The 25530-nt window shown below is 44.4% G+C and overlaps 1 protein-coding gene across 3 annotated transcripts in view; it reads right to left on the bottom strand.

Annotated features, from left to right (window-relative positions):
- The window catches only part of DIS3L2 (DIS3 like 3'-5' exoribonuclease 2), a 371962-nt gene that overhangs the window by 207872 nt on the left and 138560 nt on the right, over nt 1-25530 (bottom strand). For all 3 annotated transcript variants that reach the window (XM_058665113.1, XM_004577199.2, XM_058665114.1), the window contains exon 6: nt 22120-22354. In XM_058665113.1, the coding sequence (XP_058521096.1) occupies nt 22120-22354 (235 nt within the window). The remainder of the gene's footprint in view (nt 1-22119; nt 22355-25530) is intronic.

The raw sequence follows: 25530 nt of genomic DNA, 5'->3' as shown, positions 1-25530 counted from the left end.
CTATAGATGGAGCAGCAATAAAACAGCAGAAAGAGAGCAGTCAAATAGAACTAGAGTCAGAGGGCATTCGTGAGTTTCAAAGACGGCTACCAGATCTCGTGCTTACGCAAAGGCACGGGGCTGGAAGCAGAAACAGGGGATTCACCTGGGAGGACAGCAGACCAATGAGTGGCCTGGCTCCCTTACAGACTGTTCCTAACGAGAAGGGAAAAAAGCCTGGAGCCGCACACTGAGAGAAGTCTTCATGGAAATGGAGGTGTGTTCAGAGGCAGGAGAAAAATCAGGCTTCGGTACAGTCAGAGGTGGAAGAGACTTCAGCAGGAAAGCAGGTGAGGTCAGGATGCTGGGTGCGCCCGGGAGGTTGAGATGGGGCAGGAAGCGGCCAGAGTGTGAACGTGCTGGGTGGGAGTGAAATGACACAGACCGGAAGCTGCAGGAAGACCTCGCGATACAGTGTTAAGTGTTAAGATAAAGGAGACTTGGACATGATTCACTGTCAATGGAAGGGAACCAGTAAAGAAGGTGTGGTCGCAGGCATCACAGTCAGGAAAGGGAGGGTCTCTAGAAAGGAAGGGATGGGACCCACCAGTCAGAGGAAAGGATTAACCCCAGGCAGAAGGACAGAGATGCTCACGTCACTGTACTGAAATGGAGGGGGCCGTGAGATTAGACGCAGGACTCATTTCCTCCAAAACATCAAAGTTCTGGGGGAGGGAGTGAATATCCACTCCACAGGGAGCTCCAGTCCAGTGGAGGCCAGAAGGCCACACCCCAGTGCAGCAGCCCTGAGCAAGGTGGGCATGCGCTACTGTGCACTGGGAGGACTTGCCGGGAACGCAGCACCAGGCCCACTTTCCATGCATACGACTGGCATGCCAGATGACACACAACACATAAGCTTGGCCAACAGTCAAGGTAGCCAAAGATGATGGTGCCGATTTTGGAGATAAGGAAAAGAAGATTCACAAAGATCAAGTAGCACACTTGCCCACGGCTGCCAGTTAAGAAGCACTGACGATTCCTGGACGTCACCACCATATCTTCTTCCCATTTCGCCACACTACTTTCAGAGTCTGAATAGCACTGATGACATGAAAATGAATGTGTGGGGGGAGGGAGATACAAAAACCTCTTGTTTGAGTGATACGTTTGAATGATGAGACACTGAATCAAGAAATGTCTGTTTTGGACACATCTGAGCTTGTGATGAGGGGCAGATGCATACTGATGTCCTCTGCCCATGCTAGAGATACAATCATCTTCTTGGGGAGAAGTAGGAATATCAATGCGATGATAACATCATTTGAGAGTAGAGAGACAAATAGCAGTTGGATAAAGAAGGCCTTCACAGAGTAACAGCGATATGATAAATAAATGAAAAGAAGCTGACACCCAAGCAGTATCAGGGAAAACAGCCCTTCACATTGGAGCCAGTGCCATGGCTCAACTGCCTAATCCTCCTGTTGCAAGCACCAGCAGCCCCTATGGGTGCCGGTTCATGTCCCAGCTGCTCCTTTTCCCTTCTAGCTCCCTGCTTATGGCCTGGGGAAGCAGCAGGGGATGGCCCCAGTCCTAAGGACCCTGTACTATGTGGGAGACCCAGAAGAAGCTCCTAGCCCCTGGCTTCAGATCAGATCAGCTCTGGCCATTCAGGCCATTTGGGAAGTGAACCAGTGGGTGGAAGATCTTTCTGTGTCTCTCCTCTTTGTAAATCTGTCTTTCCAACAAAAACAGATAAATTTAAAATTTTTTTTATAAATTCCTTCACTACCCAATATCCCTGCACTGTCCTAACATGCAGACTGCTGAGGGATCCAGAGAGGAAGCTTTCTTCTAATAGGACATGGCCACCCTCCTCATTAGGCTGACCCTGCAGATGCCTGCATTAGAGAGAGGGCCCCAGCTGTTGATGGTACTATCTCCAACACACACCTGCTTCTCTCTGAGCACGCTCTGCTCCAAATCTTCTGTGGCCCAGGAGAAACAACTTTTACACTGCTCTTTACTGAAGTTTTAATTGGCTTTTAGCTTCATGGCTCCCAAAAGACCCAAAATGCAGGCACACACACATAGGGTGCTTCCATCTATGGCTGGCTTTAACTTGGCAATTCTGCATGTCTTGTAACAGATGAATGACTCCTCCAAGTTTAGGCTGACTTCCATCTGAGTCTTTCTTAAAAGGGCCAACCTCCACATCTTACTGTGCAGTGATCATTTCAACACCAGAAAGATGGTGTTAATGAAACCAAACTGATGTTTCTGTACCTACCATTCATTATGATAATGGAAAAACATAAAAAATGTGATAGGCTGTCTCAGAGAGTTTAAACAGAGGTTGGCATCGAAGTGTGGGGAACTATGCTAAAGGAGTTAATGCTATGTTTTGGGGTCTGCACACCCCGCACGTTTGAAATCTCACCCTGTGGAACATCTCCAGGTGGGATAATGAGATCCAGCCCAGTGCTTGGGCAAAAAGGAGAATTAAAATTGTGCTTCCCCAGGAGCTAGTCCTCTTTTTCAGTTCATTTGTTGTGACCTGGAAATAGAGCAGGACCACAAAGTGATCATTACACGAGAAAAGATACCCAACACCTTAAAAAAAAACTAAACTAATTTTTACAGACAGTATCATTTCTGAAATCCACCAACCCCCACTGGGAAACAAACAACGCACCACTCAAAAACAGCCAATGTCTGAAGCATCGCTGCTGGAAAACTGTTTCTCCTTAATAAGGTAACAAGTGCTAGCCCTGAATGCAAATCAGGCTAATGTGGATGGCTGTGGCCAGGTTCTACAGACACAGATGAGTCACTGGTTTGGGTGCCAAGCTGGCATATCTGTGGGTTTTGGAAGGGATGTTACACGGCTGCTGCAGGGAGACAGAACCCAGTTACCCACCAGGGGAGCAACTGGGCTGGGCTTCCATTAGTTTTCAAACAGGGGAAGGAAGGAGCATCTTTCACAGAGCAGTTAACTAGACACAATGCTCTGTTCTGGAGGGTGTAAGCAGATTAAAGATGAGCAAAAACAGTTACACAAGGGAAATTAAAAAAATAGCTGGCCATAAAAATACCAGTCATAAAATGTAACCTGGGAAACAAGTAGCCACAGAGAAAAGTCACAAATAGGAAAGGTGACACATTTTGTAGAAGAGAGAAATAAAAATTTGAAGAGGAAATGTGAATCAAGCCAACCCTCAGGACCAGTGATCCCCCTGCCTCTGGCTTTATGCCCTTGCACAGTCTCCACCCCTCAAGGCTGTGCAGGACCTATGACTTGCTGTTGAGAAAAACTACTTCTTTTGAAATTTAGAGCTAGAAAGAAGTGGTGGTGGGGCTGCAGGCAAGAAACAGAGAGAGAGAGTGTGAGTGATTACTGCATTCCCTACTTCACGCCCCAGATGGCTTCAGCTATCAGCATTGGTCCAGACTGAAGCCAAGAGCCAGGAGCTTCATCCGAGTCTCCCACATAGGTAGCAGCAGGTACCCAAGCATTTGAGCCATCATCTATTACTTTTCCCAGGCCATTAGCAAAGAGCTGTCTCAAAAGTGGGGCAGTCAAGACACAAATCCCATATGGGATGCCAACATGACAGGCAGTGGCTTTATCTGTTAAGCTACAAGATGGGGCCATGTGACTCACTTTTAACAGCATGTAGCAAATATGAGAGGCTGTCACTTCTGGACTAGACTGACAAATCAAGCTGCCACACTGAGAGGCTGCAGGAGCAAGTAGCCGGGAGCAGCCTCTAGCCAATGTTCAACAGGAAGCCAAGGTCCAAAATCCAAAACCCCACAAGGAACTGAATCAGAACAATAACCACAGAAGCTTGGATGCAGATACTTCCCCAGGCAAGCCTTCGGATGACTGACACCCTGACTACAGAGGACTAAAGTCCAAATTCCTGACTCACAGAGGCTGAGAACATCAACTCACTGTTTTCAGCCATTAAGTTTGTTGCCATCTGTTCCACAGTGGAAGATAAAGGATGCATGTCTAAAATGACAGGCGCCTTGTACAGGCTGGGAGGAGAGGGGGGACTGGGCAACAGTCACAGGGCTGTAGGGGGAGGGGAAGCTCGGAACAGCACATGCTCCAGGTTCAGTAGTCCCAAGCTCTGAGCAGGCAGGTGCAAGAGCTAGGGCTACAGAGGTGCCAGGAGGCCCCAGAGGGCAAGCACAGCCAGAGAACTGTCAGAGCTCATCCCAGATGCCACGTGGCTGAGAACTTGTGTGGGAAGAGCCATGTGACACACTTGCTCCATCAAGAGGCAACAGGCTTCAAAAAGTGGTTTGGAAAATGCCCACAATGGAATATGCTTGGCTTTGTCCTTTTTGAGGCACTTTCCCTTCCATTACCTCATTTGATTTACACATGAACCTGTGAAGTAGTCAAGGCAGGTATTTATTGGGAAGGCTTTTAATAAATACGGGAAATGAGTGAAACACTAACAGGTAAGATTCACTCACAAATCTCTCAATGTTGTTTTCCCGCTACCAGGGTTACCTCATCTTGTTGGATCTCTTTCCTTGGTGAAGAAGTGAACAGCACCAGCCAGACAGGTGTGGCTCCTGGCCCCTGACTGTGGCAGGGTGAGCCTCGAGAGCCCGGGGAGCCTCGGGCAAGAGGGGCAGTGAGTTCGGGGTGAACTTCAGAATCAAGGGTACAGAAGTGTGAACCACAGAAGCAGGTAACAAAGGGGCTGTGACACGAGTGTTGGTTAGAGTCATCTATGACTGTGGCTCCCGGCTTCAGCAGAAGAGGCAGAGTTAGGGGTGCTGATCATCAGGGAGTTGGCCAATTGAGCAACATTGCTGGACGCTTCACTGTGCAGCTGAGTTTTCACACAGGGGCCAGAGGACGTGTGTAGCACAGAAGGCCTGTCCCACTTAAAGGCACAGAGGACAATTTACTTTTTATATGAGCTGAACATCAGGGACACACTTTTCCTTATAAATATTAACTAGGCTCTGTCCTCATTGGTGGACACTCCATAACCAGTGTCAGTCCCCTCTCCCCACGTGAGCCGCACTGACCCGGTATCCATCTAAAGGATGAACTGGAATCTTCAAGAGCATTCTGAATATCTCAACAGCTTATACCCATCACCACTCTATTAGGCAAAGATTCTCCTTGGCTGCATGGTTTTCTTGTCACCATGGTTTGAAAACCCTAACTCAAAGGTTCTCAATAGAGAACAGGAATTGTCTACAGAGGGATTCAACTGAGAATTGGTGCAAAAAAGATCAATGTGTAGGTACACAAATTTCTGCTACTGGCAATGAAACAGTTCCTAGCAAACAAAAATACAAGAAACTTTACAGAAGAGGGCTAAGCACCACATTTTTAAAAATCACTCAACTTGGTAAACCTGGCACCCGCTGGCCAGAAAGAGAAATGAAGAAGAACTGCAGGACAGGTTGGGCCACTCCTGGAGTTGGAAGGCCCAAAATGGAACTTCACACAGAGACAACCTGTGAGTCTCAGGAACAGCGAAGCAGAGGTGAAGATCTGAACCACCTCCACGAGCAGCCAAGGTTCAGGTTCCTCAACAAGCAACAGGTTCAGTGAATTCCAATCTGCACTCTTGTCTTTTGACCCATTCTTACAAAGCAACACTTAAACGCAGAAGAGAGACGATCCATTAGCAAAAACTGGTTTCAAGGAATTCTAAGAACTAGTCTTTTTAGCTAAAAAATAATCTTTGACCACCTGACACCCACTAGGACAAAGATTTCGTGATTTCTGGACATTACTCCATGTTTTATCTTTAGCACTGCTACTTCCCAGATGCTCAGTGCTACTCACTGAGTTTCCCTCGTTTACCAGCTTGTCCCTCGGGATTACAAAACAAGAGTCACTATGGGTCCTTCTACTCATGTCCCATCTATCTGACAAGTCCATAACTTCCCAGAGCTCCAACTGATGATATCTAACAGTGTATTTCTCGCTTCCCTCCTACAGGTATAGACCTGAATTTCCAATCACCTACTGCATGTCATGGCTTAAGTGTCCTCTATCAAACTCAAACCCAACACATCGAATCTGAATGCACAGTCGTTTTCATCCTTGACCTTTTCTTTTTTTTCTACCCAGGAATGCTTTTGCTAAGCTAGAAACCAAGTTATTCTCATTCTTAAATCCTCCTCTGCCGGAGCCCTGCATTAGATCTGCCATCAGGCTTTCAAACTGTCTCATGCACACATCCAACCCTTCTGCACTTCAGCTCTTAGTGTTCTTGATCATATATTCCAGACCTCTGACCTGAACAATGCCCTGCCGTGCCCCACTTCTCCCTTCATCCTCACATTCTCCTTTCTGTGACAACCTTGGGGGACTTCTCCAACACCCACAGGTCTTAGTAACTATCGATAATTCTGCAAACACCACTGCAGCACTTCCTTTTTCTAGATTCTATCCAAGTCCTTCCTATGCTCCCTGATGTAAGCCCCTGTACCCATTACTCAGATCACATACTCCTCTGTGTTCTGTCGGAACACTACTCCCTCATTTGGCAAACCCAACTCATCTTACAAAAGGCCCAAAGAACACACAGTCACCTCATCTTTCTTCCATGTCGATCACTCTGTCCCCTTCCTCTCTAGAAGTCCCTCCTCTGTCTGCAAACCTCTGGTTCTCTGTGTGCCACTGCCTGTGGTTAACTGCAACTTTGTTCCCCAACAACTCTGTCTCCAGCCCTAACTCCATGACACGCTGCAGCAACAGAGCCCTCAAATTGTGGGGAAAAAAAATGCCTAAAGGTCACTGGTCAGTCAATGTATTAGTCCCCTTGGACCAACAGTCTACTCACAGTCCAATCCAGGTGCCGGGGACAGGGCAGGCAGCATTTGCCACTTTCGAAGCATGATTCCCAGTGAAGAGTATCACTGTCCGTGACCACCCTCTCCTTTAGGCCTGAGTTGCCTCAAGGACAAGGATCCAGATTTTATTTTATACATGTAACATAAAGCCCCTCCTGAGAACACAGCTTCATCTGGGGCTCTGTTCTTAGAGGTATAAAATAGTATAATGCCGATTCATAAATGGAAACTTGGGATCAGAAAAGAAAAAGCATCATGCCCGAATTCACAGTTCCCATCATCTTTTGCCACACATCCATCTCCTCAGTTACAAGATTTGTTCAGGGAAATGCCCGTCAGAGACACAAAGAGTCTGAAGAACAAGCAGACTTCCAGGTACAATCCAAGTGCAGTGGATTCCAAGTGGGAACAAACAAGCAACAGAAGGGAATCAAACATGCACGACATGATTTTCCTTTACAATATGACCTGTCATAGACATTACCTGTTGCTATTTTTGGTATCTTTCTTTGTATGAACTCACTAACATCCTGTGGGACACTGGACAAGCCAAGTGACATAACTGAACCTCTGGTCAGTTGTAAAAGTGGTCTGTAAAACAGAAGGGATGCCTCAGATCAGCTGTTTCCAATCTTTAAGGTCAGCAGTTTTCTACACTTGATTTTTGAGAATTCACTTTCTTTTCTAGGATCAACCTCATATTTTTGAAGTATTTTTATTAACAAGTGCATCCATAGACAATTAGCTCTTGTTTCCCTGGTAAAAATTAACTCCTCATTAGAGCTTCTAGTAACAGCCAATGTTACTACATTGAACTGGCATCATTCGCACCAGAAGTGACACTGACTTGTCATCTCACTAACAGACATGCACTGCTTGCGCTACTACGGAATATTTGTAGATAATGCTAAATGTCCCCCAAGAGTCACTGGGCATCAGTTATCACATGTCCAGAGCAGTACATGATCCTGCAGCTGCCCTCCAGGGCCAGCACTCTCTAACTTCCATGGCCACAGAATGAACTGTAAACTACATCTGATCTGGAGTCCACACCTTCTCCACTAGCCTCAACTGACTGGCCAGACCCAGACAGGACCAAATAGAGGGATGAGCAGATGGATGGGGAAGAGACTGCAAGGAGATTGGAATCTGGTAAACATGGAACAGGAAATAAGGAAAAAAGGTATCACTCAGAGTTCTTCCACCCATTTTTCTGCTAGCCATCCCAAGAAGAGCATGAAGCTGAACATTACACAGTGGGTAAGAGGGACAGGACTGCCATCCTGAAAAGGGTACCAGGAGACAGAAAGGCAAACAGCTTCCTGGTTCAAATCTTCCCTCTCCTCTAGCCGAGAAGAGCAGGTTCCCAGACGCACGTGTCAAAGGACCAGGAATCCTTTCCAGATAACACGGTCAACTATGTTTGGAATACGTTATTTCCTTTTACTTGAATTTCTATTCCAATAATTTTGTGTTCGAAGTGTTAGCGAGAAAGCTGCCAGGCATGTCTGCTTCCAGAGGAAAAGTGGGACGTGGCATATTCCATAAAATTCGTTACCTGTAATGTTAGAAGAACATACTGAAATCCAAACTCCCTGGGCCTGCTGATGTATCACAGAGAAACTAGCAAGCAGGTAGGAATGACTCCAGAACTGAAAAAATGGGAAGAGGAAGTGAAAATGACAAGCCTCAAAAAGAACTTGGCAAGTGCCAGTTAGATTTCAATAAAGAACAGATGTAATTATTATTCAAGATTTTTTTGTAATTCATCATGATTTTCTGCTTCTATTAACCCCCTCTTCTTACCATGTATTCAATAACCAGCAGAAAGAGGAAGGAAAACACCTTAGGAAAAAAAAAATTCACATTACTCAAGAATTAAAAATGAAATAAAATAAAAAAATTAACATTACCCATGAATTCCACATATACGCTTTGATGCTAAAAAAAAAAAAAAAAATTGAAAAGAGAGACTCGGGCAGATCCACGCACATCAGTGTTCATTTCAGCACTGCTCTCTGTTCCCAGCACTAAGACGGAGAGCACTTCAGCGCCCGTTGACACGGACAGTACACAAGCCACGGCCTGTTCAACACGCTGGCCTCTGACTCAGCCACTAACGATGGGCTGATACATTATACCACACAGAGGAGCCCTGACAGTAACAACAGGGTTTTGGTATAATTTTTTTTATATATATAATTGAAGGGTAAAATAACAGGACAAATGATGCGATCTTGTCTTCATTAATTTCTCCAAGAATTTCTTTTAACCCACTCTTATTCAAATTGATTCAAGATTTTCTTCACTGACATCCTATGTGATCAATTGGATTTTTAATGGGAAATGCAATTGTGACTTCCTAGAGAAAAGTAATTCCTAGGGAAAGTGCTCAGTGGGAAACCACACTCAGAAAAGCACACAGTAAGGATTTTTATGCCCCATTCTACCTGGACCCAGAGACTGAGGCCGAGCGACTTTAGCTGCTGAAACCCACACTGGAGGCACAGAACAGGGAAATTCTGTTTTTAGTAACGTATAGACTATTTTTCACTCATTTTTTTTAATTTTAAAGATTTTCAAATATGCTGAAAAGTTGAACTTGCTATATGGAGCAAGTTAGGACTTAGGAAATGTTAACAGTTTATATTTGGTCCCACTCACGCTCGGTGTATGTACACACCCAGATACTTTTGTTTCCCTCCCTGAACCTTTAGAAAGAAAGAAAGATCTGGTTATTTCACCCCAAGCACTCCACTGAGCATCTTTTGCACCTTCTATAAGATCTACAATAACATTATCACACCTAAAAATTAACAGTATCTTGAAATGCCATCTAATACAAACTTAAATTTCCCCAATTGTTATCATAAAATCATCCCCCAATTTAGATCTAATCAAGTCTCACATTCCTTCTGATGACATTTCTTTTCGTCTTTTTTCACCTGAAACAGTTTGTGTGTGTGTGTGGTGTGTGAGGTGTGTGTATGGTGTGTATGGTGTGTGGTGTATCTGTGGTGTGTGTGGTGTGTATGGTGAGCGTGGTGTGTGTGTGTGGGGGTGTATGTGCAGTGTCTGTGTGTGGTGCGTGTGTGGTGTGCACGCATGTGTGGTATATGTGTGGTGTGTGTGTGGTGTGTATGGTGTGTGGTGTATCTGGTGTGTGTGTTGTGTGTGTGGTGTGTGGTATATGTGCGGTGTCTGTGTGTGGTGTGTGTGGTGTGTGGTATGCGTGGTGTGCGTGGTGTGTGGTATGTGTGATGTGTGTGCGTGGTGTGTGTGTGGTATGCACGTGTGTGTTGTGTGTTGTGTGGTGTGTGTGTGGTGTGTGCATGCATGTGTGGTGTGTGCGCGTTTGTGGTGTTCACGTGGGTGGTGTGTGTGGTGTGTGTATGGTGTGTGTATGGTGTGTCGTGTATCTGTGGTGTGTGTGGTGTGTGGTATGTGTGTGTGGTGTGTGTGTGGCATGGGGTGTGTGTGTGTGGTGTGTGCGTGGTGTGTGTGTGGTGTGTGCGTGCATGTGTGGTGTGTGCATGGTGTGTGTGGTGTGCACATGTGTGTGGTGTTCACATGTGTGTGTTGTATGGTATGTGTGTGTGGTGTGTGTGGTGTGCGCATGCATTTCCCCATGATACTGGCTGATCTTATTTCTCCCATGTTGTCATTTCATCTGTGCTAGTATCTCCTACATTTTCAACACATTGGGAGAGAACCTATAGTGGGACACAGGGGAAGCAGTCTTGGCATGAGCACTTCCCAGATGATGCTATACAGTAAGGCATTCCATCAGGAGGTACAAAAGGTCCACTGTCCCAGCACCAGTGGTGCTAGTCTTAACCTTTTGGTTCGAGTGGTGACTACCAAATCTGCCCACCACAGAAGGATATTTTGCTCAGCATAATCAATTGGTAAGCATACTGTGGCTTGATACCTTTGAGTCTAGGTAATTATCTTGGTCCCAACAATATCCACCCCAATGCTTTTATTATCCACTGATGACCCTTGATTGACTCAACTATCACACCGAAAGTTGAATTACCATAAAATGTTTGCCCTGTGGCCAGCATTGTCAGCATGCCATAAGGGTTTGAGTCCCAGCTGCTCCACTTTCTCCAGCTCCCTGCTAGTCCACCTGGGGAAAGTTGCTGAAGAATGTGCAAGTGCTTGAGCCCCTGTACCCAGTGGGAAACCAAGATGAATCTCCTAGCTCATGGCTTCCCCTGGTCCAGCCTTGACCACTGTAGCCATTTGTGAATGAAGTAGCAGATGGAAGATAAGTTTGTGTCTCTCCCTCTAACTCTGGCTTTCAAATAAATAAGTCAATCATTTAAAAAAAAATTTAACCTATCCTTGTATTTTGCTGTTTATGAGGCAAAACAGGGCACAGCTGAAGAAAGGGAATCTAGAACTGGTCATACAGAGGGTTACCTCTAGCTACTTGGTAAAATCCATGGCTTTCTGGAGACCTTTTTTTTTGTTTGCTTTTTTCAATTTTGTTAACATGAAATACTTGCACATTTTAAATACATATACATAGCTTCAACCAACCAACTCTACATGCAACCAGCCTGCCCCTTCAATCTTCTCTTTGTATTTAGTGCCGACAAGCTGCTCTCCTCCAGGTCTCTTCCAGGTGAGCTGTCGTCACCCTCACTGTGCTGCCAAACATCAAGAAACCTAATTTTACTCTTCTGGGTTTTAGTACACTTCCCCTCGTTCCACTTCCTCTCCCAGCTTCTAGCTAGTGCTATTTTAAATTCAGATCATAACATATACTTTTCGAACTTCCACAAGAGTGCAAACATGCAGGATTTGTCTTCCGTGTCTGGCTTATTTCAGTCAGCACAGTGATCTCCAGTTCTATCCATGTTGCTGCAAATGCCAGGATCTCACTCTGTTATATGACAGAATCATGCTCCATTGTACAAATACTATACTTTCTTTATCTGTTCATCTGCTCATAGACACTCAGGTTGAATCCACAAACTGGCAACGGTGAATAGTGCTTCTTCAGTGAACATGAACAGTGGACATCCTTTTCACTTGCTGATTTCAATCCTGGAAAACATATATCCAGAAGTGGGATAACCGGGTCATATGGTGCATCTATTTCTGGTTTTCTAAGGAACCTCCTTATGGCTCTCCATAATACCTACAGTAACTGGCAGTCCCACCAGCAGTGTATAGGAGCTCCTTTTTCCTCCACATCCTTGCCAGCATTTGGTACTCTTTTCCTTTTATAATAGCCATTTTTAAATGAGAGTAATAGAATATCTCACTGTGGCTTTGAGCTTCATTTGCCTCGTGGCTAGCAATATTGAGGTTATTTTTGGTTGTTGTTCATGTATCTGATGGCCATTTTTTAATTTCTTCTTCTGAGATCTTATAGACCTCAGTCTATATAGATGTCTGTATCGATCCTTAACCCATTTTTGAAATGGACTGGCTGTTGTGCTTCAGTTTTCTGAGTTCCTCTGTCAGATGACTGGTTCACCAGCACTCTCTCCCACTCCGCTGCTTCTCTTTTGACTCTGAGTATTTCCTCTGCTGAGCAGAAGCATCCTCACTTGATCTACTCCCATTTGTCTGCATTATCTGTGTGGCCCAAGCTTCTACAGTCTTATCCAACAAGTCATTGCCTGTGCCAAAATTTCAAAGTGTTTCTCCTCTATTACTTCTAAGAGTTTCATAGTCTAAGGTCTCAAATTCATACCTTTGGTTCACATACAGCTGATTTTTACAGAGTAGTGGCAGGGGTGTGTGTGGGTGGGGTCCTGTTCTCAATCTTTAGATTTAGATCTTTGATCTATGCACAGTTGATTTTTACACAGAGTAGTGGCAGGGAATGTGGGGGTAGGGTCTTGTTTTCAAGCTTTTTGCAAAATGCTCTCCAGTTTTCCCAGCATTATTTATTGAAAAGACTGTCTCTTCTGGCGAGCTTTTTCAAAATACTATTGCTCAGCCTTATACCAGATCAGCCAGAATCATAATCTCTAAATTGGTAGTTCTTAAAAACTTTCAGGAAAGTCTAAAGGGTATTACCAAGTGTGTAAACTACAAGTATTCCTAAAAAGAGACGCTACTAATATTTCTCATTGATATAAAGAATATTGAGAGAATGAACTAATCAAATATAATAAAAATTAATTGCAAAGTGCTAAGATGAGAGCAAGCACATAGTAAATGCTCATTAATATTAGCATGAGCACAGATACGTGAAGCAAGGAAAATATATGTGCAAATATACATATGTAAACATACTTATGTATATCATATACATATGTAAACATACTTGGGCATATTAAATACATATGTAAACAAACTTAAGTATATTACATACACATGTAAACACACGTAAGTATATTATATACACATGTAAACACACTTAAGTATGTTACATACATATGTAAACATACTTAAGCACATTGTATACATATGTAAACATGCTTAAACATATTATATACATATGTATCTATTTTCAAAATGCAACAAGCTACTAATGACAAGACTACAGAAAATTTAATATAAAATACTTTTTTAAAATCCTTCTCAGAAAGTAACGAATTAAGTATATAAAATAATAAGTAAATGGGGCCTCATGGCACAGTAAGTTGAGCCAGTGCCTGTGACTGAGAATGCCATCTGAGCATTGGTTTGAGTCATGACTGCTTCACTTTCAATTCAGCTCCCTGCTAATGTGTGTCAGAGGGTGGAAGAAGATGGCCCTGGTCTTTGAGCCCTTTACTCACAAGCAAGACTCAGATGGCATTTCTGGCTGTAAGCTAAAGCTTGGTCCAGCCCTGGCCATTGTGACCATTTAGGGAGCAAACCAGCAGCTAGCTCATCTCTCCCCCACTGTCTGGCTCTATCTCTGTCTTTCCCTCTGTCTTTAACTCTTTCAACTAAGTAAATAAATCTCTAGAAATAAATTTACACACATGTACATTTTTCTTTTAATGTACACAAGTATATCTTAAAAAGTTTAGGGGAAACACTTCAAAACTTTGAAGTAAGTGATGACTTTTTTCTAAGATTTATTTATTTTTTAATTGGAAAGTCAGATTTACAGAAAGAAGGAGAAACAGAAAGATCTTCCATCCACTGGTTCACTCTCCAAGTGGCTGCCATTACCAGAGCTGAGCCGATCCAAAGTCAGGAACCAGGAGTTTCTTTTGGGTCTCCCACACAGGTGCAGGGTTCCAAGGCTTCGGGCCATCATCCAGTATTTTCTCAGGCCACAAGCAGGAAGCTCAAAGGGAAATAGAGCAGCTGGAACGTGAACCGGCTACCATACGAGATCCCGGCGCATGGACGGTGAGCAAGGACTTTAACCACCAGCCCATTGCACCTGGCCCAGCTGATGGCTTTTCTTAGACAGCAGAAGGAAAAGGCAACAAAAGCAAAACCAAATGAGATCACATCAAAGATGCTTCTGCATAGCCAAAGACACAACAACAGAGTGAAGAGACATCCAAGGGAACAGGAGAAACGAATCTAGTTAAGAAATGGGCAAAATACAAATAGCCAATGAACATGTAGAAATGTTGTGTTCACTATTACTAGGAATCAGGAAAATGCAAATCCAAACCATAATACACCATCACCTCACCTTCCTCAGAATGGGTATTCTCCAAAACTCAAAGAGCAACAGATGCTGGTAAAGATGCAGAAAAAGGAAAACTGTCACAGCCTGGTGGTAGAGGCGGAAACAGCGAAGAGCTTTCTCTCAAAGCTAGAAAGAGGCCTGCTGCAACTCAACCCACCAATTTCACTGCTGAGTGTACCCCCAAGACGCGAGCTCACTGTATCCAACAGATACCTGCCCCACCGCGTTTACAGCAGCACCACTCACAAGAGTCAAAATGTGCAGTCTGCCAAGGTGCCCATCCTCAAGGAAATGGAAGGAAATTTTGTCGTTTGCAGCAAAGTGGGCAGAATTGGAGGACATCATATTGTGTGAAAGGCAGACACAGAAAACAATTACTGCACACTCTCTTCTATGTGGGAGCTAAAACTATAAACAAAAAAAAAGGAAAGAAGGAAAGGAAGAAAGGAAGGGAAAATGCCAAGATACATCAGTTTTGTTGCCAACACAGCATTTTGTCCAACTTTCTTTCAAATCTTTATCAAACAAATTGACAGGAATTCTATGTTATAGCTTTAACTATTTTCTATTTAACTCAATTTAAACTACTTAAAATAGCATTAATTATTTTCTATTTAACTATTTGACTACTTTCAAATTTACTTTCTTTTTTATTATTATTTTATTTTGATGATCTTTACATAGTTGATTAGGGCTCAAAGGGTCAATGGCTACAGGAAAGTGGGTAAGACCATTTTTTCCACATTCTCTTTTTCCCTTCCTATATCTGGGGAAGGGGCGAGACAAAGGGAGAAGTTCCACCAAGCTTCCAACCCTCCCAGGGTCCCCAATGTGCGGCATGCTCTGAGGGTCCCACTCAATAGTTTCAATAGTTCAACAGCTCTGAATTGCTACCAATCTCGCCATTCCAAGCATGATGAAATCTCTCCAGAATCCACTGGCTAACATAGTTCACCTCAGAGTCTCTGCTTGCCCAGGAATTCACTGCCAACACTTGGTAGTTGATTAATTTGTTCTGTCTTCTGTCATGTTACCAAGTATCCTCTGCAGGCTCCAACGTACTGCCATATCCTCCATGTGCACTTGGATATGCTGTCCACTGCTCCATCTGAGCCACTGAGGAGGCTCAGCTTTGACACATGAACTCCACGGTCAGACCATGGAATCTGCAATTCTCTTCATGGTTGGGATTCTGAGTCCAGTAGTTCTGTTGGAGGGATCCCCAAATAAACTTTGTTGTCTATGGCCATGCCACCCTGAGCTCGCCTGATCTCCTCAAATTTACTTTCTATGAGCAAAGAAGAACATCTGCTTATCTGATGTTTACTGTTTACAGACCTTGCCCAGTCTCCTGTGGACCATGGCCTTTTGACTTATTTGTTCAACTCTTTACTGAGTAGAGTCATTATGGCCTGGGAAAACAGTAGAGGACAGCCCAAAGCCTTGGGACCCTGCACCCACACAGGAGACCTGGAGGAAGTTCCTGGCTTTGGATCAGCTCAGCACCAGCCATTGCAGCTGCTTGGGGAGTGAACAAGCATGGATAGAAGATCTTTCTCTCTGTCTCTCCTTCTCTCTGTAGATCTGATTTTCCAATAAAAGTAAATAAATCTTTTTTAAAGTATAAATCTTTTTTTAAATTTACTTATTTTTATTGGGGAAAAAATGAATTTCCCAACATAATAAATCAAGTAACAAATGTAAGACAAAACTGCAATCCTATATAGAACCAAACTATCACCTATAAATGGGAGAAATAACAAAAGCTAAAGCTTATTCTTTGAAAAGATGAATATGATAGAAATCTCTCTGGCAAGCAGGACTTATCAAAAAAGAAAACTCCAAAACTTAAAATACAGAATAAAAAAGAAATGCAAAGTACACACACAAATAACACTTTTAAGTAAAATAATTAGAGTATTAGAAGTATATGCTAACAAATTTAAGTATAGAAATTCCCACTGAATTATGCCAAAATTGGCATAAGAAGAAATAGAGACCCTGAACAGACTCACTGCTCCCTGAAAAACAGCAGGTGCAGACAATTTTACAATGAGCTCTACTAAATTTCAAGGAACATTTAATTCCCATTTTATACAAGCTGTTTCATAATAATTAGAAACAGTCAAAAGCTGACCAGAATATTTTATGAAATCGTTATGATCTTGATTATTTAACAAATTGGAAAATAACAAGAAAATCGTAAATGCATTTTAATGCAATATAAAAATTCTACACTAAATATTAAGTGAATATAACAGTATATTTTAAAACTAAATATACACCAAGATTAAGTAAGATTTATCCTAGGAATTCAAGGCTAGCTCAACATCATAAACAGCAAAGAGAAATCACATGATAATCTCTATCAAAGAGAATGAGAGATACAAAGTTCAGCTAAAATTGCAGACTTCAAAAAAGATTACAAGGAAGAACATCTGTGTGGGCTAGCAACAGGGACAAACTTAACCCAGAAAGCATAGGAATGAGTTGATCATAGGAAAATTAGAGCTTATTCATCAATGAGGTACGACAGACAATCAACAGTCACAAGACTGCATGAATGGTAGCTGACATTTGTAATGTAATGAGTGGCTACACCGGCAAGAGATTACTACAGAGGACAGGTAAGACAAGAAAGCAGGGACCCTAACAGAGTAACAGAGAAGCTACATGCAAAGCCATTTCAAAGCCCAATCTAACCTACCTAGTTAGGGAGCTGGATGACTCCAGCTGCAGGCAGGGATGCAGACATGTGAAGACTGGCACTGCCATAAGCAGCGGGCATCATTCTGGCCTGGATCAAAGCCTACCCACCCAGCAAAGAACTGTCCATCCTGACTTCTCCGTGGGGACTTCATGGGCAGGCACAGGTGGTCCAGCAGAGGTTGCAGGTCTCAGAGCAGAGCAGATTCTGGCTGCCTACTTGTACCTGATGTGTGTGTGCTGGCCACCCACCTCAGATTCAAAGAAGCAGACATCTCCAGTGCAGCCTTCTAGTTTAACACATCTCTGAATACAGCTTCATTTTTTATTTTTTAAATGCTGACATAAAACATCTCAAAATTGTGGTTGACAGGAAATTGATAAGTATTTCATTTTTAAAAAGATTCATTTTTTTATTGGAAAGTCAGATATACAGAGAGGAGGAGAGACAGAGAGGAAGATCTTCCATCCATTCATACACTTCACAAGTGGCCACAACAGCTGGAGCTGAGCTGATCCGAAGCCAGGAGCTTCTTCTGGCTTCTTCTTTGGGCCAACATCCACTGCTTTCCCAGGTCACAAGTAGAGAGCTGGATGGGAAGCAGGGCTGCTGGGATTAGAACTGGTGCCCATATGTGATCCCAGTGAGTGCAAGGCGAGGACTTTAGCCACTGGACTACCACGCCTGGCCCTAAGTATTTCATTTTCAATATAATTTCTGAAGCAAGCATGACTGTCTTTTAATTGCCCTGTTCACCATTATATACACGGGAGACCTGAGGGGAAAAAAAAGAAACTTGGCTTTGAGAAAGAAGGATTTCCACTCAATCTGGAGGAAGTGCTCTTGCTTAGGGTTTTAGTAACCTCAACAAGCCATATGGGAACAATCCTGCAGCAACAGATCCTATCTCGAAAGATCCATCTCAAGTGAGGACAAAAAGGGGTCTTCTTGACTCCCAACTGTGACTTAGAATGGCCTGGAGGAACAGCAGGAGCCTGAGTCACGTCTCAGGAGGGATTAGGGACTCCACGCGGATTCTCTTCAGACAGGAGTGAAAAGGTCGACTATAAACTTCAAACCCACACTCAGTCATCTGCATGCTGGCCGAGACTTGTCTGCAGGCCAGGAAGCTGGAAGAGCGCCCAGGCAGACCCTGCCAGGGCAGAGGGGAGGACGTGTACCTCCCAGCTCATTAGGTCAGGCTCATCAGATTCAGAGGCCAAGACTGTTCTTACCACTGCTGGCAATGAAAGATACAGAGCTACTGTATCACTTGGCCAAAACCATTTCTATTCTTTGGAGTGTGCTAACCAAGCAACCATTAGCCATACATTTCTAAAGCCATGAATGCGCAGCTGATCACAAAGAAGACTTAATCTGGGGTCTCCATGCAGAGTGTGAAGTGATAAGAACTCTGCTCCAAAGGACTATGGGAGCATCAAGGGGACCCAACATCTCCCAGGGGTGAGGAGGATGCCCAGAACATACCATCCTCCCAAGAAACTACAGTGTATGTTTCAGACACCTGGGATGCAGTGCTGATCAGAAGCCATGATGTTTCCCAGGCAACCAGGAATAAACTATGCATGCACATGCAACATGTAACACTTGCTTTGGGTAAAGAAACATGACAGGAAAATAAAAATAACAAAAATACTGCTTAACACAGGTCTGAACTGTATTAATAATACACTTACAAATATAATACAAAGCAAGGAACTTTTCTAGAAGTCGTAGGAAAAGTTTATGGTGTTCCTAAGGTTATGGCTTGTTTCAATAACAAATTTCAAAACCTTAAATGGTGCAAAAAGTACTAACATCCTAACTGTAACCAGATTTTTATATTATCTTGAGCGAGAGAAGCTGGTTGAAATACCCTAAAAAACACTATGATTTTTTAAAAGAGCAAATTGCAATTTTCCTAAATATCAAGAGGGCAAGAAATGAGAAACAGCCATGTGGTTTCACAAACTCTCTATTTAGAGGCTAGCAGGAAAGGGAAATCAGTACCAGATCCGAGGGGAGGATTAAGGCCGTTCCCTCAGTCAGGGCTACCAAGCAGCAGCAGTAACAGTGGGCTAGGAAGAACGCAGGAACAATACACACAGAGAGAGCGTTCACACAGGGGACTTAGAAAGCACTCCATGATATCTACTTGTTCTAAGCAAGAGGGTAGGAAGTATAAAGCAGGTCTGGCATTATTTCCCAAAGGGCAGAGTGAATTATTAGCATGGATTCTCCAATCACCAAGATCTCCATCCACCAAGATCTCCTTGCTCTAACATCTGTGTCCATCATGAATGAGAGATTAAGACATCTTCTCCCTCTTAGGTCAGAGCCCTGGTGAGAAGAGGGTGCTGAAATGTGCCAATTCCAACCACCAAAGCCAAGTTGCCACTTTTGAACCAAATGCCCAATATGGTTCGAAAAAACTTTCCAGGCTGTACTTATTTATGGGGTACCATATGATGTGTTAGCACAGGTATGCCTTGTGTAATGCCCAGAAAGGGTAAGCATATTTATCTCTTCCAACACTTAACAATTCTTCATAGTGAATCCATCTAAAATCCTAACTACTGGCTCATCCATTTATAAATACACACAAAATATTAGAAACTCCTACAGGCACCCTACTGTGCAACAGCACTCCAGAACTTCTTGCTGCTATCTGGCTAGAACCTGGCCCCCATTAACCAGCTGCTCCCCTCAGCTCATTTTGAAGAGCTGCTTCACCTGACTTTCTCCTGGACGCTCTCTCTGCCTTTGTGGTCTTGCTGATGAATGGTTTGCTATTTAGAGTCTTGGGTATTTCCCTCTCTCCTCATTGAAGATACACGAGTTGCAGTACTGACGCTATCATCCTAACACACAAGCACTTTACCAAGGGACGTGGTGCACAACTATCTTCAAAGAGAAAAACAGAAACATCAGAAGAACAAGATTTCGAAGAACAGTCTCCACAAGAAATTGACTGAGCCCTAAACGAGGAAACTAAGGTATCTAAATATGTCACCAAAAGCTGGAGCCTGCATGCACAGTTCCGTGTCCTGTGGGTGCACAGCACCACCTGTCCGAGGCAACTGTGGCCTCTTCACTCAAAAAGAATTTAGGTCATTCTGAATGCATATCACCTGGCTCCAAAAAGAACACATGCTTTTAGAAAATACTATCTGGCTCAGGTCACGACCTGTGATATCAGGACGTATCTATGTTTTGGTTTTCATCCACTGTTCCTAGCTTGTAATTCTTTCCCCCAAGCAGATCATACAAAGTCTAACCCTGTCCCTTGGAGCTGCTGACCATTAAGAAGTTTTTGGACCTACCTTGTCTGACAGTGGATGGTAGGACCCCTAATTCAGAGGGGGTCCTGCGCTAAACCTGTGAGGAAGAAAGGAGGCTGAAGAATGCCAACAGACAGACCTTGCTGGGTTTCCCCACCCCATCTACAGGCGTTAGATCATGCCTATTTTGTCTAATCACATTGCAACACTGTTGTCCACACGTCAATCATGCCTATGCAATGAAGTCTCTACAGAAACCCTAGAGGACAGGATTGGGAGAGCCTGTAGACAGCTGACCATGAGGAGGTCCCTGGAGGGTGTGTGCCTCCCAAGGGCATAGATGCCCTGCCCTTGCCCCAAAGCTCATCCTCTGCATCTCCTCATCTGTGTCCTTTGGAGGGTGAGTTCCCTTTCTAACACACTGCCAATTGCGTTTCTCAGAGCTCTGCAAGTGGCTCAAGCAAATTACTTGAACCAAGGGGGCCATGAAAACCAGTCTATAGCTGCTCAATGGGAACACAGGCAAATCTGCCTGGAGCTTGCACCTGGCATGGGGGGGGCGCAGCCTTGGGGCCTGAGCCCCCTCCTAAGGGGTGTGACACTTCAGGTGACCTGCATCAGAACCCAGTCGGAGCAGACACTGTCCAGCTGAGGTTCTCCACCTCGGGGCTTGCTTGGCCACCGGTGGGAACAACAGAAATCCTGCGTGCTGGTGGTTGCCTTGTGACAGCAGAGGAAACACAATTGGGTTCTTTCCTTCACATTCCCCCACCCACTGGGGGAACAAACCGGGTAATCCTTCCGGCAATCATCTCCAGGCTTCTTCAGGAGAGTGAGGTGTGCTCGCCAGCCCCTGCAACAGGGTGTCTGCTGCACATCCTCCTTTGAGTAATCTTCTGGCATTTCTTCTAGGCCTTCACAAAGACTGTGCCAGAAACTCCTTCCTGATAACAAAGCTCATTATCTAGTCAGCCTGGCCAGGTCAGAATTGCTTCATCTTTTCCATCTTACAGATACATAAAACTCACTTTGCCTGGAGAATTTACTCCTTCTACCTACAACTCTTCACCACACAAATGAGGACACGTTCTGAGGTTCGTTCCTCCTTTCCCTTGTGGTCCCTGGAGCATGTGGTCATGTAGGGCTCCCAGATGCAGCTCTCGACTCATCTGTTTCTGATTGCTTTCTTTCTTGCATCCAGAAGACTCATGGCTTACATTTTGACCAGAGAAAATGAAAAGGACCTTTGTGAAGGCTTAGTATCCAAAAGCTTTTTACAGATTGAAGGTGATCCATACTCACCACCAGTGACACAAGCACTTTGTAAAGGGTACTGAATCACAGCAAAACAGAGGATTAGCTACAGATCTTTTTCACTAAATTGTTGAAGTCTGGTCCAGTTCTGTTCATGTCAACCAGAGGTACAACTGGGCTCATCACGGGGATTCTGAAGTTCACTGTCAGCACCAAGTCTACTGGGAAAGTGGCAGTGGCAACCATGGCTCGCACCGACCAGCAGCGTCACGCCTGCTGCTTCTCACAGCCTGTAGCTAGAAGCCAGCTGGAGGTCCTCCCTTTTCTAGCCGATGCCACAGCTCTGAACCTGAGACATCCCAAGCGCACACGTGACTGATTCTGTATAGCAAAGGGCGACTCGTGAGACTCACAGTGATCAGGTTACAGGACAGCAGGGCAGAACTCACCTCCTCCAGAGCTGCAAACTGACAGCATCTTGACACCGTCAATCAGCATAGCGTGTGTGCTGCCGTGCCCCTCTTCTGAGTCACTGTCCCCAAGTGGGGCCTCCAGAACGACATCAGGCCCATCGTTGCCGTTTTTCACAGTCTGCTGTGGAAGCCGGTGCCCACACAGCTCCTCCGGGAGATCTGACTCATCGGCGCCTTCTGCTTCTTTGTCATTGCTCTCTGGTTTAATTACCTGGATAGAGGAGAAAAACTCTGCTAAATCAGTCGGGAATAAACTGCACACTCAGAAGCCAACAACACTGGACATTCACCACATGTTTGAAAAAGGATCTCTGTTTTCCAGATGCAAAAACTCACTCATGGAGCTAATCGATCCAGCAGCACCAGGCTGGCACTCAGCTCTTCCCACCTGCATCTCACCCCCCTTCCCTGAAGGCCCTGAATACCATAAGTTCCACGCAGCTTCACAGTAGTCCATCCCATAGAAGCAAGCAGTGGCTTGGGGAGTGGAAAAGAACTCAGCAAGAATGTCACTGTGGGCCCAAATGAAATCACATGAAGACAGAAAAAAGAGAGAGAGCGAGAAAGAAAATTAGGTGTAAGAGTTTATAAAATGTTCTTATAAAAACATAATGCCTTAGTTCTTCACTTGAAGACCTGGAAATTTAGCTCCCAGAGTGCTCCACATTATACTAGCAGTAAAAACGAAGCAAATAAGAGGAAAAAACTGCAACAATCCATCTGTGGAATGAGTCTGCCTTGTGACACTCACATGACAGCTCCCTTTGCGGTCTGTGAGCCCCAGATAAAAATACGGTAGACGGAGCTGAGTAACTGAAAAAAAAATGTGATGCCCATCCACATTAGTAAGAGGGAGAGCTAGGTTCTATAGGTCCTACATGTTACTTGGAGAATCACATTCTTTTTTTTTTTTTTTTCAATTTTGAATTTTATGGTATAATTCCATAGGATCTGAGATTTCCCTGTCCCCTCCCCAAATTGCCACACCGTGGCTGAATTTCCCCATATTATCACAATAGTACGGTTCTTCATGAGCAGTCATAAGTCCATCAGTCTGTTATTTAAGTGTGCCCTGACATTTCTGGTACAGACAATGTCAGACAGTCAGGTATTCCATTGTCTAGCTATGTCCAACAGTTTCATTGGGAGTCCATCTTTGATTTTGACATGGAAAAATCTACTTCCAGATGAAAAAAAAAATCTGTGCCAAATTTAAACATAAAACAAAACGATCACATAAGTGCATAAATATTAGAAATGATTTTGATCACGGATTGAGGCACATTTTCTTCACTATGTCAAACAAGTATGGGCAGGCCACCCAGGAGGCAGGCACCAAGGAAGCCTTATCCCAGTGGGAAAGATGGTGAAAAATACACCCCTTCAGCATAGCACCTGTTGCTGTGCCAAGCACTGTGGCAGGGTCCAACAGTGCAGCAGTGAACATAACCAAAAGCCTACCAGTGGGCCCGGCAGCGTGGCCTAGCGGCTAAAGTCCTCGCCTTGAACGCCCCGGGATCCCATATGGGCGCTGGTTCTAATCCTGGCAGCTCCACTTCCCATCCAGCTCCCTGCATGTGGCCTGGGAAAGCAGTCAAGGACGGCCGAATGCATTGGGACCCTGCACCTATGTGGGAGACCTGGAAGAGGCTCCTGGTTCCTGGCATCGGATTGGCGCGCACCGGCCTATTGCAGCTCACTTGGGGAGTGAATCATTGGACGGAAGATCTTCCTGTCTGTCTCTCCTCCTCTCTGTATATCTGACTTTCCAATAAAAATAAAATAAATCTTGGGCCTGGCGGCGTGGCCTAGCGGCTAAAGTCCTCGCCTTGAAAGCCCCGGGATCCCATATGGGTGCCGGTTCCAGTCCCAGCAGCTCCACTTCCCATCCAGCTCCCTGCTTGTGGCCTGGGAAAGCAGTTGAGGACGGCCCAAAGCCTTGGGACACTGCACCCGCGTGGGGGACCCGGAAGAGGTTCCTGGTCCCGGCATCGGATTGGCGCGTACCTGCCCGTTGCGGCTCACTTGGGGAGTGAAACATCGGATGGAAGATCTTCCTCTCTGTCTCTCCTCCTCTCTGTATATCCGGCTTTCCAATAATAATAAAAATCTTTAAAAAATAAAATAAAATAAAATAAAATAAATCTTAAAAAAAAAGAGAAGACATTAAAAAAAAAACTTCACTACTTTCATTCCCTCAACCATTGCCTTCCACTCCTTGTTACCCACTACCACACATATACTGAACTTCCGGAAGACACTCCCAGCTCTGTAACCAGCCTCCTGCTTCCTTATGGAAGGGAGCTGGGCAGTAGAATCAGCCACCCAAGGAGAGAAAAGGAACCACCTCCTTTCTGTAGCAGGCAACGATCCTCACGCTATGCAGAATAGACAATGGCAAGTGTTTCTGCAGCAGGACTAGGGGGCAAGGGCGAGGAAGCCCCTGAAAAATGGATGAAATTGGGACTGCGGTGGCTGTGGGAAGTTCAGCACTGAAAGGAACAGGGAGCAGGCCTACAACCTGAACCTCGCAAGTTCAGAGACACAACGTAGGGTAGAGGGGGTGCAACGTCAGGAAAAGAAGGCCAGATCTAGCACAACCTCTGTCCTTTCAGAGGGACGCAGTCCTGGGCTGGTGTGGTAAGGGCAATATGCCCGTGAATGCACTTCCAAGGCAAGAACATATGCTGGGTCCCAGGCACTAACTATACAACAGGTGGAGTGGCAAATGGCTCAGGAAGATGTGACTCTGAAAAGCAGGCAGGACTTCAGACTATAACACATATGAGAAATTAAATCTATTGTTTAGTAAATAATACTTAATGACCACATATGTAGGCAAATATGTTTTTAAGATACTACAAAAAGCAGTGCCATAAAAGAAAACAAAGATAGATTCAATTCTACTACAATTGTTTTCTTTTACCCCAAGGGGCCATAAGAGAAATCAAACAAATAAATAAATAGTCAAAGTGTTCATATCCAGGATATATAAAGAACTAAAGACAAACACAAGACAGAAAAATGATGAAAAGGCTTAGCAGCACTTCCCCAGCTAGAGATGTTCAATAACCAACCAATAGCAGGGGCTCAGCCTCATTAGTCATCACAGAAACACCAAGAAAACCACAGTGAAGTATCACTAGCAAACATATAGATGAGCATACTCCAAAAATTCGCAGAAACTTGAGATGTTAGCAGAACATACAGCCAGTGCTCACTGGGCTCGATGCAGTCGGGCCAAGGAGAAACGGGCTCACTTGACTCCCACGCCCGTCCTGCTACACTGCACTGCCTCTGTCCCTAAAGAGACCAGGCAAAGGGGTTAACAAAAGAGGAGCCAGTGACACAAACAGACTTCACCAAGAATTGGGAATCTGGGAACCC

The sequence above is a fragment of the Ochotona princeps genome, chromosome 5, assembly GCF_030435755.1.
Source record: "Ochotona princeps isolate mOchPri1 chromosome 5, mOchPri1.hap1, whole genome shotgun sequence".
In the NCBI taxonomy this organism is placed as follows: Eukaryota; Metazoa; Chordata; class Mammalia; order Lagomorpha; family Ochotonidae; genus Ochotona; species Ochotona princeps.
Note: the sequence above shows the minus strand (reverse complement) of the source record. Positions and strands in the feature narration are given on the sequence as shown.